The following is a 15,701-nucleotide window of genomic DNA, read 5'->3' as shown; positions in this document are numbered from 1 at the left end:
TTTGATCAATTTTACTGTGTGACTTTTTTGCGATGGAAACATTGTGAATAAAGTTTCAGTTCACTTGATGCGTTTAAGTTGCTCTGCTATATTCTTTGCTGAGCATATTTTGCCACCATCTGTCACTGTGTATGCACCCTTCATACACTCAAAAACAAGATGATGAATGGATTGTTTGAATTAATCTCAGGCAACGGTAATCACTCAGGCCACATCCCAATCCAGTGTTTTTTGCTTACCATGCCAACTCAGTTTGACCCACCCATAATCAAATCATTCTTGACCCTCCTCTAATGAAAATGGTCCAGCATATATTGCCAGGCCGAGTCCCCCCTGAACAGTAACATATGCAACCCAGCACCGGTTTCACACTTAGGGTCCAGGCAGGTATAGCTAGATTCCAGTAGCATTTTCTTTTTTTCTAAGCTAATGTATTTTAACTGATACTATGTTAATCTAAGACTTGTGGTTTATTCATCACATTCATTTGTTATTTTTTTTTAAAGGAAGGGAATTTCATGTTTACTGATGGATCTAAAATGAATGTTAAGCTATTTGGTGTTGGCGAGCCTAACAACTATAAAAACGATGAAGACTGTGTTGGTATTGGGACCGTCCAAAATGGTGAGTAGATTTTCATGAAACTAGTCATTCTTTCGTTTTTGCCTTCACAGCTACAGAAGGAGCACTACATTTGCTTAAAGTTGACCAAACAACCTCACGTATAAACCTCCCTTCTAAACTCCAAATACTTTGTTGCTGCTGAAATATCTCTATGGCTATATGCTGAACATTGCATGTGTACGGGTTTATTTGCTACCCAATGTTGGATAGTATGTCTGTTTTATAATAGAAACATTATTCATCAAGGAATCCTTATTTCCTTTTGTTTGCATATCGGTTACATGCTGTTAATTGTTTACTGTAAACTATTCTCCTTTGGACAGTAGTATTTGTAACAGGTCCTTAAAAATATACAATAAAAAATGTGGTTTGTTGTTGTGTTTCACTTTAACTTATCTGCCTTGCTCTCAAATGGTTTGTACTATGTAGCATCAAGCTTACTCAAGCGCTTTTGTTAATTCTCATGAGAACACCAATTGTGGTTGTATTTTTCAAAGTGCCAAGCTGTTAGATGCTATGTCCTTCAGATGCTCTTCTAGTATCTGATTATCATCCCTGGTAGTGAAATGAGGTAAGAACCCCACCACATAGACAGACAAATAAGCAATAAGTACTTCAAAAACAAATAGCCAATTGGTAATTGTGCTGGGGGTTACACATTGTATTGCAATGTTTGCCTGAATGTTTAAATAGAAGCAACAATGTAAGCTGAGTTACTGTTTAGATAATGTGTCATTTTGATTTTTGCTGAAAGGAAGATAGGACTCAACCACTCATATTTCTTCGACATCTGTTAACAATGAGCTCATTTCTCTATTTGTCATTTCCTCTGATTTTTGCTTCATCTTGGTATTGTATTTTCAGTTGAATACATATGTTTAACTTGTCATAGCCACATGTTAACTATTGCCATTTTTTGTTAATGATTCCATTGGTTTGTTATCATTATTTGACCCTCAGCCATTGCCATACATAAATAAATGTTGGTGAGTAATATATTTCATGCCTATCCAGAACATCATCAAAATCAGATCAAAAGGTATCTTGTCTCCTACAGTGGCAGGTAAATATTCTGCTATTCATGACCAAAACAATATTATTCAACATGAATAAAACTGCACGCCATCTGAGGTAGCAGTGGTCCAGAGTTGATGATCTGCAGCAGTAATCGCAGAAACCCAATGCTTTCATAGTTGCTTTGAATGAAATATCAGTCCTGGTCTGTCGTGTTTGGTAGTATTGCAATACGGTATGAAAGTGATATTCAGAACTGCATATAGCGTTTTCTAAAATGGTCTGGCAAGTTTGACTTTTCTTGTAAATGCAACGTTGTCTTCATCTCATAACAACAGTGAAAACTCCTTATTGAAAGTAATTAAATGTTCAAACTGATTAACCTTCCTGGACCTGTCTACAACAACTCTCATGTGTTGCTTCTCTGATCCTACAGAGCCTTATAGTTAAGAGAAATCACTTGTGTTCCAAAGTGCAATAAAATGTGTATTTTAGATGGTTTAAATGCTTCTAAAAGTCCCACAAAATGTGCTAAATCCTGCACAAGTTTTTAATAAAATATTTTAGCTGTTAAAGTTAGAAAAGCCTTGCCATTCTAACAAGGGAACTCCATCTTATTATTTTATTTGAATAATATGCAAGGAAGCAGCCTATGAATATTGCCTAGATCAGTTGTCTGTCATTATATATTAATTTCCCAGAAAGTTCTGGTACTGGTGTTCTACAAGTTCAAATTATCAATTTGAGCTCTAGTTTTGAATCTAGAACATACATTGGTAACTGCTGAAATAAAAAGAGAAGTTTGGGAAGTGTATTGATAGTAATATAATGAATTCTGCCAGAGAGAGGGAGTAGTAAATTCCTTATCTTGATCAATCATTTATTAAAATTCCTACTCATTTGTTGACAACATAGCAATAAGAACCCATGGTATATCTAGTTTATTCGGTGATTTTTAATGTTATTAACTACTGCCCTAGAGCAGGGGTCCCCAACCTTCGGCCAGCAGTGAGCAACATTTCTGTGTGAGTCTAAATGGTGAGCAACATCTGAACCACAACTGAACATATTTGCTTTGATATGCTTCAAAGGATTAACTTGTTAGTTAATATTATAATGTATCTATTATGCATGAATAATTCCCTTTCATTTTCAGTATGGGTGGGGAGAATTTTGCTGGTACATTGAGCATTTCAAGAATAATAATATCCAGTGACCATGACTACAAATTTCTTGTATGTGGGTTTTTCCAAGGAAACAGTTGCACCAGAAAACCCAGGCAATGCTAAAATGATTTAATGACTATGTTGTAAGGTGGCTAGTCCTCTCCCTCCAAAATCTTTGATATATTAGTGACGAATGGTGCATTTTGTTGTACAAATTTGGCATTTAAATAAGATAGGAAAAGAGGGTTTGGGGAACTTTCCGGCTGCAAATGTTTTTGATGTGTAAGCCTTAACTTTGAGCTGTCTGGTCATTCTGACCCTTGTGGAAATCCCTGTTTGCTTAGGGGTCGGAAGGACTACTTATATGAATATATCACCACCACCCTTAGTACTGGGAATAATAAAGTTGGCATACCATATTAAACTTTGGTAGTACAAATAATCCGGAATATAATATGAGAAAAAGAAACAGTAATTTTCCAGACAGTACTTATTTTGATATGATAAACTCTAACATCCACAGTTTATTTCTCAAAATCGATTATAAGAGGATGTTACTGCACCAGGAGACTTCCAAGCTCTGCAGTGGTGGATTTTATTGGGTGCAATCAATAGTGCAATTTGTTTCTTGCTGCTCATAACGAGAAACCTAATTGTATATGATATATTTAGAGCATATTGTGCCAGCGATATTGGTCAAAGGGTGAATAGTTCTCCCTATGGACCTTCAGATAAATGTAGATAAAATCAGCTAAATAACATAGGTCAAATTAGGGGACGTCCCCGTGAGCACTGCTTGTGGGTCCCACAAATAGGGGATCTAAAATGTTAAAGTGGTAGATATACCAAATGCAACTTGCAATGGTGAATGTTGAAAGGTGTTTGTTCTTGTATCTATATTATACGTTCATATCGAGGTTTCCCAATACAACCACTTTAACACTGGTGACACAACACGCTCACATTGTTCCTTGCTACAGATGCGCTTGAACTGATAGCCCTGAGGTGTAAGTACACGCTGTGCATGTTTTCACGGGTCAACCTTTTTCCTCAGCACTCTTCTCACTCGTATGGCACACCTGTTTCGGCGGTGAACTTTGTTCATATAAGCATATGCTTAGCTTTTTTTTCCAGCTGCACTTGAGCTCGTGTACCCGTTCTCACATACCACCAGCGGTCTAGAACTGTTGGAGTTTTTTCCTCCACGCTGACATTTGCATGCACCTCAGATCCTCCTTCGTGTCTAGAGGCCTAGCATCATGCTTGGTCAACCTCCTTTAGCGGTTTGACTTCACTACTACATTCCATTATCACCAGTCTGCATCCTTATTGCACATACAGTTATCACACCTACGACACGCGTTTGAGCTACTTACGTTTATCTATGTTTTAATGACATCACCCCACTGACTGACCAATGGCCAGAAGGGCACTTTGGAAACTTCATGGATTGTTTTCCAATTTCTTTTATTTAGCAGAGTCTCCTCATCGGGTTTCCTCTAACTCATCCCTCAACATATGGCGACGGTTGCTTATCCACTCACGAGTGACGTCTTCATACTATCTTTGCTATGTTTATTTCACAGAGTTTCCCTCCTGACAAAGAGCAATCTCAGCCCGAAATGCATGGGGAGACACGTTTGAGTATGTATAATGGTTAAATGCATATTTGAAGTTATTCATCCTCAATATGAACGTATAATATTGATACAAGAATAAACACCTTTCAAGATTCACCATTGGAAGTGAAATGACATCATTTGGTCTATCTACCATTTTAACATTTTAGATCACCTATTTGTGGGACCCACAAGTAGTGCTCAGGAGGACGTCCCCTAATCAGGAGTCGCCACCTGGATTTGATTATTTGCTACACTCACCGATCAGAAAGTGATACCCCAGAAGCACGCTACAACTCTTTATTCACTGAGCATTCTTTTGCAATGCGTGTTCTAATATACATTGACTTTATAAAAGTCAACTTAGAACATGAAATGTACACAACAGTGCCCAGTGATAATCCTCTTGACAGACTTTGACTGCTTGGAGCAGGAAGAAGGAAAGCCACACAACTCTCTCCATTAAAACAAATAAACAACAAAACCCCAGTAGTAAAGTATCATATATTCCATATGGGCTACAGTAGGGGCAGTTGTCTTCAGACAATGCTTGATTTTCTCAACAGTTATACTGAAAGCATTTTTGTTTATACAACACCTAACCACCATATAACTCCTATCACCTGACTTTGAAATGATGTGGATTCAGACCTAAATGTATTACCATTGTGTATGCTTTTCATACTAATCCTAAAGCTTGTATTTTAATATTTGTTCATTTTCTTCATGGTTTAGCTTACAACCTGGTGCCATGCAAGTATGCAGATGTTCCCCTCTTTGGTTTGTTCTGAGTAATAAACCTTTTGTGAATCGTATTTGAAATAATCCTTTAGTAACAGGATTGATTTAAAAGATGATAGTATTGAACGCTCAGCCTCACCTGACAACATTTTAAGTTAGACCTTAACACATCATTACAATCTTTACATAATATTGTCAGTTTATAACAAGCTTCTCCTATGCTAATATTTCTGAGCTTAATTCTGATAAAAACCAAATTCCAACTACAGAACACTATCTATTTAGAGTTTATGTTTAAAGATAAACATCTCCACTAGAAAAAGATGATACTCCAACTGTTAAGATTTGTCTTTCTTCTATCAAGGAAAACCTCACACTTTTAATGACTTTTTGGCTTCATTTATGTTTCTCCTGGGAGTAGGCTTTATATTTATTATCGATGGTACCTGAATAAATTAATAAACACACAAAGGGAGAAATGTAATAGTTCCTTTTTTTGCCTTTTCAGCAAGATTTTAGCGCAGGATTGGTAACTTTGAAAAATATATAATTTAATATATATATTTTTAAATAAAATATTATACATGAATCAGTGTCCCAAATTAAAGACAGTGCCATCAATTAAGTGTCCATAAGATTTATAGAAATAATATACATTCTCTAAAATATATAACTGTGAAAATATTTCTTCTTCAATGATCTGGTACAATAAATATAGAAACTACATCTTTTTTAAATATGTTTATGTGAAAAGCGTTTTTGGATTTCTCAGCTATTGAATCCAAATGATATAATTTCTTTAATAGATTTACAAGTTAATTTTAATCTACCCTAAACACGTTTCCACAATATTTATCATTGTTATAACTGAAACTATTACATCGACTTTAATTGCTTCTCAGGGTTTTCCCATGTGTAATTCTTCTGTTTTTCCACAAAAATTCCATTCTGATTGTAAAGGGGCTAATATATCTGAGCATCATTTATTTATAAAGAAGTTGTGAGAAAATGGGTTGTTGGTTGACCGGGTTCTTAGCCCTGGTCAATCAATAGCCACAGTTCTTTGCAGGGTGAATCGCAAATTTCACTAAGATAACATGAGCTTAACACCGGGAAGGTTGGCACAAAAGGCAGTCAGGCATTACTTAGAGTGTAAAGTATTTATGCAGCACATAAACAGTAATTAAGTGGAAACATAACATCAAAAAAATTCCAAACAAGTTTAGAAAAATAGAGTAAATATGAATAATTTTTTTGACACTACAACAACAAAAATCCACCTGGATTGATCCCGCCGAGCCGGACATACAACAACTCCTCCACCTCCAGACGTATCTATACTGTGTGGATCAGCCATCGGACATACTGCTCTCCTGCTGGACTGATTTTCTCAGGTATAGGCGTGCTTCGCCTCATCTCCTTCTCCTCAACAACGCCAATGCTAAATGAGCCCAGAGTGGTTTTGCTCTGGTCCTCCCTGTTGGGTCTAATAACTTGTGTTGTTTTGCCGTTTGGGGAGCCCTCTACTTGAGTTGCTGTCGGAGCTCCGAAGCTGGATCTACGCACTGCCACTGTGCAGCCCTTGGCCTACTCTGGTTGCCTGGTTGCCCGATCCTCCCAATTGAGTGCTCCTTAAGATGGTGAACGACTGGGTCCCCCCAGTGATGCCACGGTGAGTGGTTACTGTGTCACACAACCGACAATCCTCTGCTGAATCACCCAACCAACATTTCTCTCGCGGAGTCGCCCGACCAATGATCCTACTGCTGAGTACCCCCCAAGATGATGATGACCGGACTCCCCATTGAGGCCACTGTCTAGCGTTTATTTGGACCGTGTTGAGGACTTCTATTTCCAGCTACATCCGGACCCCGAGAACCAGGTCCATGCCCTGACTCCGTACTGCCTCCAGCCTTTCTAACGTTTGTTTGGGCTGTGTTGTGTTGTGGCCCTCCGTTCCAGCTGTTTGCCCGACACCCGGACCCGGATCCGTGCCCTGACCCTGAATTGCCAGCAGCCTTTTCTGGTTCCGTGGCGGCTACCTTCTCCCCGATGATTAACTTTCCCGGTGATTGCTCCTCGTTCTCCCGAGGGAGGTGGCTGTCTGCAGCTAATCTGGTTGTTCAGGGCACTCTCATGTATTTGAGCTGCCTCTGGAGTACCGGAACCAGATCCGCTCAGTGCCACCGTGCAGCCCGCAACCTGCACTGGCTGCCGCTTTGCCCTTCTGATATGCCTCCCACTGTATTATCCTTAAAATGGCAACGCCCTGCATGAATCACTTTTCATCCTCTGTATCGTAGTCCTCTTGGCCGTGCTTGATCTGGCCTCCTAGGTGGCAGTTTCAATCCTGGTGCCGGCACTGCCCTAATGCTGCATCACCGTACTCCACCCTCTAGACTTGTATCCCTTACTGTGGTGGCTCTCTGGCCGTACATTGTGTGGTCCCGCCACAGACTTTCAATCGCATTCCTTGTGCCTAGATTGATGGCCCTGTCTGTGGTGTCCCAAACCCCCTTCAAACACTAGACCTGTAATCCAATGTGGCCGCCAAGTAGGAGCACTTCCCTCAAACTGCAATACTTCGAGCCCCCCTTGTCCCTCTGGAGGGAAGTTGCTGTACACTTTAGTCTACATTTAAGCGGCCTTGGCCGCATTTTCATTGCTGAGGTCTGTGACTGTGCTCGCTCCCGCCCCCCTCCAGACCACCTGGGGAGTTTGAACATTTTTGTTATCTCTGGGCCACTGATCCGCCAGACCGGTCTAGAGCTGAAACACACTCATGAGGCCGAGTTACAGATAAATGGTCTGGATGCTGCCTCCCGAGGCTCCTCATTAGCCACCCAGCTTGAATTAATGATGCGCTCCAGTGATCACTAATGCTGATCTGGTGAACACCACTGCTAATCTAGCTTGTAGAACGAGCTTAAATTCAATATCAAACCTCACAGCAATAATCCGGGACAATAATCAATTACTGTGCGAGTACTCCAGAGGGCATGATTGCCCTCGTGATGTCTATCCCCCATATCATCCAAATTACTGTGTCTTATTTTAAAATAGATTCCAGGTTATGTGGGAATCTAGGAACCTAGTGTAATTTTTCCCGATTCTTGCCCATTTATAGGTATAATTCATCCAGTCCTTATATAGGCATAAAGAATCATTGGCTTATTTAGTTATAGCCTGTGCAACCCAAATATGGCATGGCTACTTCCACTAAACTCCGAGAATTCACATTGATTTCGTGGTAAAACCAGCCTTCAGCAGTCAAGATCTTCCCCCTGCTTGAATACTAATTTATCCAAGAAATCCGGGAGTTTTCAAGGAACTGAGGCACTAGTGACGATATTATGTCCAATCTTACGTGAGACTCGGCACCTTCAGGGGTATAAATATACCTACATTTGCTCAATCAAACACACGGTGGCTCAGGAGCAGATCGACTAACTACTTGCCCGACGCCCTGCTGCAAGTGCTCCAGGAAGCCGACCCTCCAACTGACGCACTGAAAGACTCTGTAATTTCTCCTGCCGAGAAATCCAGCTCCGGTGTTTCCAAGCTGCTCTTGTGGGTTGCTGGGAGATCGAGTTCGAGAGAAAGATACCAGCCCTCTATCATCCTAAAACCAAGGTACGGAGCTGATTAGATCCCTAGAGAATTCTTGAACAGATTCTTGGCAGAGAAATACTAAAACTTAAACTACTCATCACTTACTTCTTCCCTTGTACTAGGCTTAGGTTAGGTACACCGGGGTAGGCGTATGTTAGAAGCACCAGTTGAGTACTTTTAGCAACTCTTTTATTATTGTATGTATTTTATGCATTTTATGTATTCTATGTTTATGGCTTGGAAACCATATCATGCTTTTACAGTACTATTTTATAATACTATTCGTATTATATGCATTGTACTTCTTAACTAGCATTTCAATTGTAGCAGTGCATTTCTTATGCTTAAGAAATAAGACTGTTCAATAAATACTTTATTGAAAACGCCCGTCTCTCTATTTCTAAGCAACTCTGGTGAAAGGAAGCATGCACATCTGACTGAGTGAAATAGGCGTCTATTGTTTCCGCGACTCTAGAGATACGTTTCATTCTGGGGAAACAAAGTTGTCATGTTATATGGTTGTCAGAGACTAATCCCTTCTTGTTTATTCGAGAAAGTTTCTTGTGACCTCTGAGCTAGCTGGCACTCTCAATTAAGTCTAATATATTCGGCAGAGACCTAGTCGCCATAAGTCCAACGTCTAAGCTTCAGAGTATATTATTCCAATGCGCAGAGCTTATGGGGAATATAGGAACTACACTACACCACGGATGCGATAGTGAACTCTAGAGTTACTCTAGTATTGCAATTTTGTTGTTTATTTTGATACTCTTTACTGTCTAATATATTGAGTCATTACCCCTCTTTCCTTCTACCATTGACTCTCCTCTCTCCCTAAGTAATTCACCCTACAGTTTTCAGCCCCCTTTATTATATCTTCTATCCTTTCTCCTTCTGCTTTCCCTCCTGCCCCAACAAGCGTCCGAATATGCCCAGGTTTCGCAATATTGATGTTCTCTCATTGTAATATTGTTAACTGTTTATTACCCTGACTAACTCACTTCTCTTCCCCCCTAGCATTAACTCTCCTCTGTCTCTATTTACCCACCAGTTTTTCACTCCCCTTATACTTATTTCCATGTATCTCTCCTCCTCTTTCTTTCTCACAGCCTTCATCTTGCCACCGCACATGTCCCCCCTAACCCCATCCTCACTCCACCAGACCCTACTCTCTCTAGACATGGCCCCAACTCATGGAACATCTTAGACCCATATATTATTTCCAAAAGCGCCAAGAAAAAATGTAAACGTAAATTATTGATTCGTCACCCTGAAACATTAATAGTTCATACCTTTTACAGCCTCTCCCCTCCTATGAAAACAAACTTCATTTTCTACTCCAATTGCCCCTCCTAATGGCAAAACACTTTCCTTCTCCACCTTACAGTCACTAAATCAAATAAAATCCCATATGGATTCAAATTTTCTACTACCGGATGTATGACATTACAACGCATGCTTTTACCACGCATGCTGTTACGACGCAGTTTTTACAACGCATGCTGTTACAACGCATAGCGCTTTGGGGTGCTGGATAGTGAATAGTTTAATTTACTATTCCAACGCCAATCCCCCGTGGATAGTAGGGAAGGTGTTGGATAGTAACTTAAATCTATTCCCTATCCTAGAGCGCCCCCCAGCGCAATGCGTTGTAATGACATATGTTGTAATGGTTGCGTCGTAAAGGCACTGCGTGGTAAAAGTTGCGTTGTAAAGGATGTTTCCCCTACTACCCTATCCCCAGCTTTTCCTGCTGAAATTAAGATTTCATATTCAAAACTGGTAATATCCTCATTAAAGCCTCTAAATACCACCTAAACATTTTCGATAATCATTTCAGTACCTTGTCCTACCAATTCTCCAAACTAGTTTCTATACCTTCCTGAACCCAACTGCCTGATGCCCCCCCTAATCCCATCCTCACTCCACCAGACCCTGCTCTCTCCAGACATGGCCCCAACTCATGGAACATCTTAGACGCATATAATATTTCCAAAAGCGCCAAGAAAAAATGTAAACTTAAATTATTGATTCGTCACCCTGAAACATTAATAGTTCATACCTTTTACAGCCTCTCCCCTCCTATGAAAACAAACTTCATTTTCTACTCCAATTGCCCCTCCTAATGGCAAAACACTTTCCTTCTCCACCTTACAGTCAATAAATCAAAGAAAATCCCATATGGATTCAAATTTTCTACTACCGGATGTATGACATTACAACGTATGCTGTTACAACGCATAGCGCTTTGGGGTGCTGGATAGTGAATAGTTTAATTTACTATTCCAACGCCAATCCCCCGTGGATAGTAGGGAAGGTGTTGGATAGTAACTTAAATCTATTCCCTATCCTAGAGCGCCCCCCAGCGCAATGCGTTGTAATGACATGCGTTGTAATGGTTGTGTCGTAAAGGCACTGCGTGGAAAAAGTTGCGTTGTAAAGGATGTTTCCCCTACTACCCTATCCCCTGCTTTTCCTGCTGAAATTAACATTTCATATTCAAAACTGGTAATATCCTCATTAAAGCCTCTAAATACCACCTAAACATTTTTGATAATCATTTCAGTACCTTGTCCTACCAATTCTCCAAACTAGTTTCTATACCTTCTTGAACCCAACTGCCTGATGCCCATATGTTGTCTCTCACTCCCCGGTTCTGACCCTCCCTCCCCTACACATCACAACCGCACACACCGTCATGCCAATTGTCGCATTCTCTAACGACCGGGCCCCTCACACCCCTCTCTCTACCTCTAACCTCACTCCTACTTTCCGGTCCCGCACCTGGAATTTCCTACTGTACCCCCCCCTTCACCTATCTCTTCCTCTCCTACCAGCATTGTTCCCCTTCAACCCGAAGTTGCTTATCCCCACATCCCTCACTCCCCCTTATCCTCTCCTACCACATGGCTGGACTCTATGAATGACCCATCCTTCTCTACACAGAATTCTCTGTCCAAGAGCTGGTACATTTACTCTCTTACTCTCTCTAATGAACAATCCCCTCCAGCCCCTCTTCTCCTTTCCTTACTCCACCGCTAACCTCACTCCTACTTCCCGGCCCCAGCACCTGGGGTTTCCTACTGTACTCCCCCTGCGCTAATCTCTCCCTCTCCTAACTGCGTTCTTCCCCCTCAACCTGAAGTGGCTTATCCCTACATCCCTCACTCCCTCTTATCATCTACTACCACATGGACTGACTCAATGATTGAACCGTCCTTCGCTATGCATAATACTTCGTCCAACAGACCGAACACTGTTCAGACTTCCCCTCCTGGCCTCACCGCCCCCCGCACATCAGCCTTCCTTCCTCGATCAAACAAACAATCCACCTCATCGCCCCTCCTTTGCAACTGAGTTCCCCCTCAATCTTATAGCTCAGACACTAACTAATATAGAATGTAATCTCAACCATGATGATTGAACGTACAAGACTCAGGGAGATGATTACAACATCCTCAACTCCAGGACCTTCCCCAATCACACTGATTCCTCTTGTTATTTCTTCCAAAACATCTCCCAACCCAACCTATGGAGAACTACACCCCTGTTCAGCCAAACACATAGGTCCCTCCATACTGTGAGCTACCTCTCCACTTTTGATCTAATTGAACTGTGCAACTCCTACCTGCTAACACCTTTGATTCCTGATCAGTCCCTCCCTTAACCCAGCATTGCAGTGATTGTGGGCACTAACAGAATCCCATCCCCACCCATCTTCCATAGACCCCCAGCTCAACTTACCACCATCCACTCTTGCAAACCCACCAAAGACAACCCAAATCCCCTTTCCTGCATGGTTGTTAGCTGCTGATCGGCTGCCCGACATGCAACGGAAATATCAGAAACCATCCTCAGCGAAGCTATTGACATTGCCTTCCTTACTGAAACCATGGCTCAATGACCACTCAATGGCTATTCGTGACTTACTCACCCCCCGGTTATCATTAAGAAAAACAGACCAGACAGAAAAGGGGGTGGACTAGCTATAATCTTTAAAAATTTACTTGAATTCACCCTTTTAAAGAACACGGACCACTTAACCTTTGAATACCTTTGCGCCGAACTCACTGTGCAGGGCTCTTTCCCGATTCGACTACATAACATCTACCACCCTCCGGGTGAACCTCTTCTCTTCGCTGAGGAATTATCCAATCTTCTTACACAAGCCTCACTTTCAGACTCGAAAAATCTCTTCATAGGAGATTTTAGAATACACTAAAATAATGTTGAGGATCCTAATGTCATGCGCCTCATCAACCTTCTAGAGATAAGCTAACTTTAGCAACTATGTCATAATCCAACCCATACCAAAGGGGCCACTCTCGACAGCATCATTTCCAACAATGACTTGGCCTCCCTTTCCAACATCATCCCCATCGACTGGTCGGACCATCACCTCATTCTGTTTAAGATTACAACCTGTGCCCTACCCCCCCTACAAAAAATATCTGACCCAAGAATTGGACCAGAAACCTAAAACAACTCCCTCCTAGTGAACTTGAGTCTAAACTCCAAGCACAACTTCTTCTCACCCCTCTCACCCAAAATAACAATGAGCCACTGAACATTTCAATAAGACCGTTAAGGAAGTCTTGGACCAAATAGCCCCTCTTAAACTAAAACAACAAAGAAAAATTCCAAATCTTTGTTCAATCCAGTTCTCAATAATGAAAGATGTTCACTTAGACTGGTTGAAAGAACATAGCGACAACACCACTCTCCCTCCCATCTCGTCCTCCCCAGATCCGCAAAATCAACCAATACGAAACACATTTTCAATTAAAAGGCAAGCTTATTTAAGCACAACTTGATCGTGGCCAGAAAACTGTTTAACATTGTCAGAAAACAAACATCTTCTGCCCCGCCCAGAGCTGACGGCCTCAACAGAGAGATCTGAGGAAATTGCTAACTTCCTCTCTGACAAAATCACCAAACTAGATCACTCTTTCCATCTAACTCAGGTCCCACCTAGCCATCCATTTGCCATTGATGTTGCTATAGACTTACCTCTCTTGTCGACTCTGCCCCTACCACCTAATCCTTCTACTAACCGACCCGTCCCAACTTCTCCTGATGACCTTGTTTCCAACTCACAGCCGAAAAATAACGCCTCCTGGCATAATTTCCACCCTATGACTGAGCTCGAAGTCTTTAACATCATTGCCAAACTAAAGGCGACCTCACACACAAAAGACCCTCTCCCTTCTAACCTTGTCCAAGATCTAAACCACATCATTGCCCCTCACTGGACTACTATCATTAATACCTCCCTTGCTACGGGATGTGTTCCCGACTCCCTCCAACTCAGACAAATCACTCCCATTCTTAAAAACCTCACTGCTGACCCTAACAACGCTAACAACCATCACCCTATCTCTAACCTCCCACTTCTTTCTAAGGCCCTTGAAAAATGTGCTCTGCTCCAATTGGATTAAGACATTGGCAATTTCAACCTACTGGACTCCGGCTTCAAATAAGGTTGCAGTACAGAAACCATCACAATGGTGAGACCTGCCTACTTATACTCTTCAACCTCTCTGCTGCCTTTGATACAGTTAACCATTCTTCCATACTAAACTCGCTTAAAGCTCGCTTTAGTCTTAACGGTAGGGTCCTCAAATGGTTCGCTTCTTTCTTTCAACACAGAGCACAACAAATCAAAATCAATGACTGCCTCTCTAATCCTACACCTGTCTCCCTAGGTGTCCCTCAGGGCTCTATTCTCTCCCACTCTCTCATCTACCTCTTTATGGAACCCCTCCCACTCATTCTGAAAAAAATTGGAATCAACTATCACATCTATGCTGATGACACCCAGTTTTACTATAAGATTAGATCCCAGTCTGATGTACTTCAACTAAACAATACCCTGAGTAAGATCCAATCCTGGTTCTACTCCAAGCATCTCAAACTGTACCCTCAAAAACTGCAGTCATTCTGTTCTCGCCAAAAAACAACCGGCTCCTCATCCAAAGCTGGATCTCGGACCTTAATGCCCTCAATTGTTCGCTCTCCTTATCCAACTTGGTGAAATCACTTGGTTTCACTATTGACACAAACCTAACTCTTAATGACCACATAAAAAAAACTCAGCTAAAGGAGCTCTCTTCACTCTCCAAAATCCCAAGAAAACCAAACCCTTCATTCCATTGGACTACTTCAAATGGGTTGTCCAGTCACTAGTGCTCTCGAAAATTGACTATGGTAACGCTATCCTCAACGGAAACCCAAAGTACTCCTATCCCCCCTTAGATCTGTTCTCAGCCGAGCGGCCAGGCTCATCACTTACGGTAATTGATTTGACCACATCTCCCCAGCCCTTAAAGCCCTTTATTGGTTCCCTGTTGAAGAAAGATCCTTCTACAAGACTGCATGCATTATGCACAGAGCTCTTCACCGGCAAAACTGTTGTACCTTACAAATAAACTAAATAAAGTGGGATGCTCCAGACTGATGAGAAGCACTTTTCAAAAAGAAAACCACCTAATCTCGCTCCTTCTCCGGGAACAACGGAACATCTTGAATGCTCTCCCTAGGGACCTACACTGTAACCCCTCCTATCTCAGCTTTAAAGAAGACCTAAAACATCACTGTATCTACAAATATTAGGGATCCATTACCTTGCCTCTGACCCTACATTCTGCTTCCCCCGCACTGGTTCTCCTTTACTTACTTCCTGGCTCTCACCTCTCTCTCTCCCCTTCTTTTTTTTTACATATTTCCATTTACTCTCACCCTAACCAACTTTTTTCCCCTCTCCATCTCCTTCCCATACCCCCAGCTCTTCCTATAATCTCTCTCTCAATACCATCTTCTCTCCCTTAATGTCTTCTCACCCATTTATAATAATCCAATTATTCATTACCCTCTAATCCGCCCAGAATTTTTGTTTCCACCTTTACTTAATTGTGAGCTGTACCTG

General features: G+C 41.4%; 1 protein-coding gene across 1 annotated transcript in view; it reads left to right on the top strand.

Moving 5' to 3' along the window:
- The window catches only part of LOC144769208 (echinoidin-like), a 141,789-nt gene that overhangs the window by 82,967 nt on the left and 43,121 nt on the right, over window positions 1-15,701 (top strand). The window contains exon 5 of the mRNA XM_078653236.1: window positions 507-624. Coding sequence (XP_078509362.1) covers window positions 507-624 — 118 coding nt within the window. The remainder of the gene's footprint in view (window positions 1-506; window positions 625-15,701) is intronic.

This window comes from Lissotriton helveticus, chromosome 1_1 (assembly GCF_964261635.1).
Source record: "Lissotriton helveticus chromosome 1_1, aLisHel1.1, whole genome shotgun sequence".
Taxonomy (NCBI): domain Eukaryota; kingdom Metazoa; phylum Chordata; class Amphibia; order Caudata; family Salamandridae; genus Lissotriton; species Lissotriton helveticus.
This window is presented reverse-complemented; position numbering and strand designations above follow the sequence as displayed.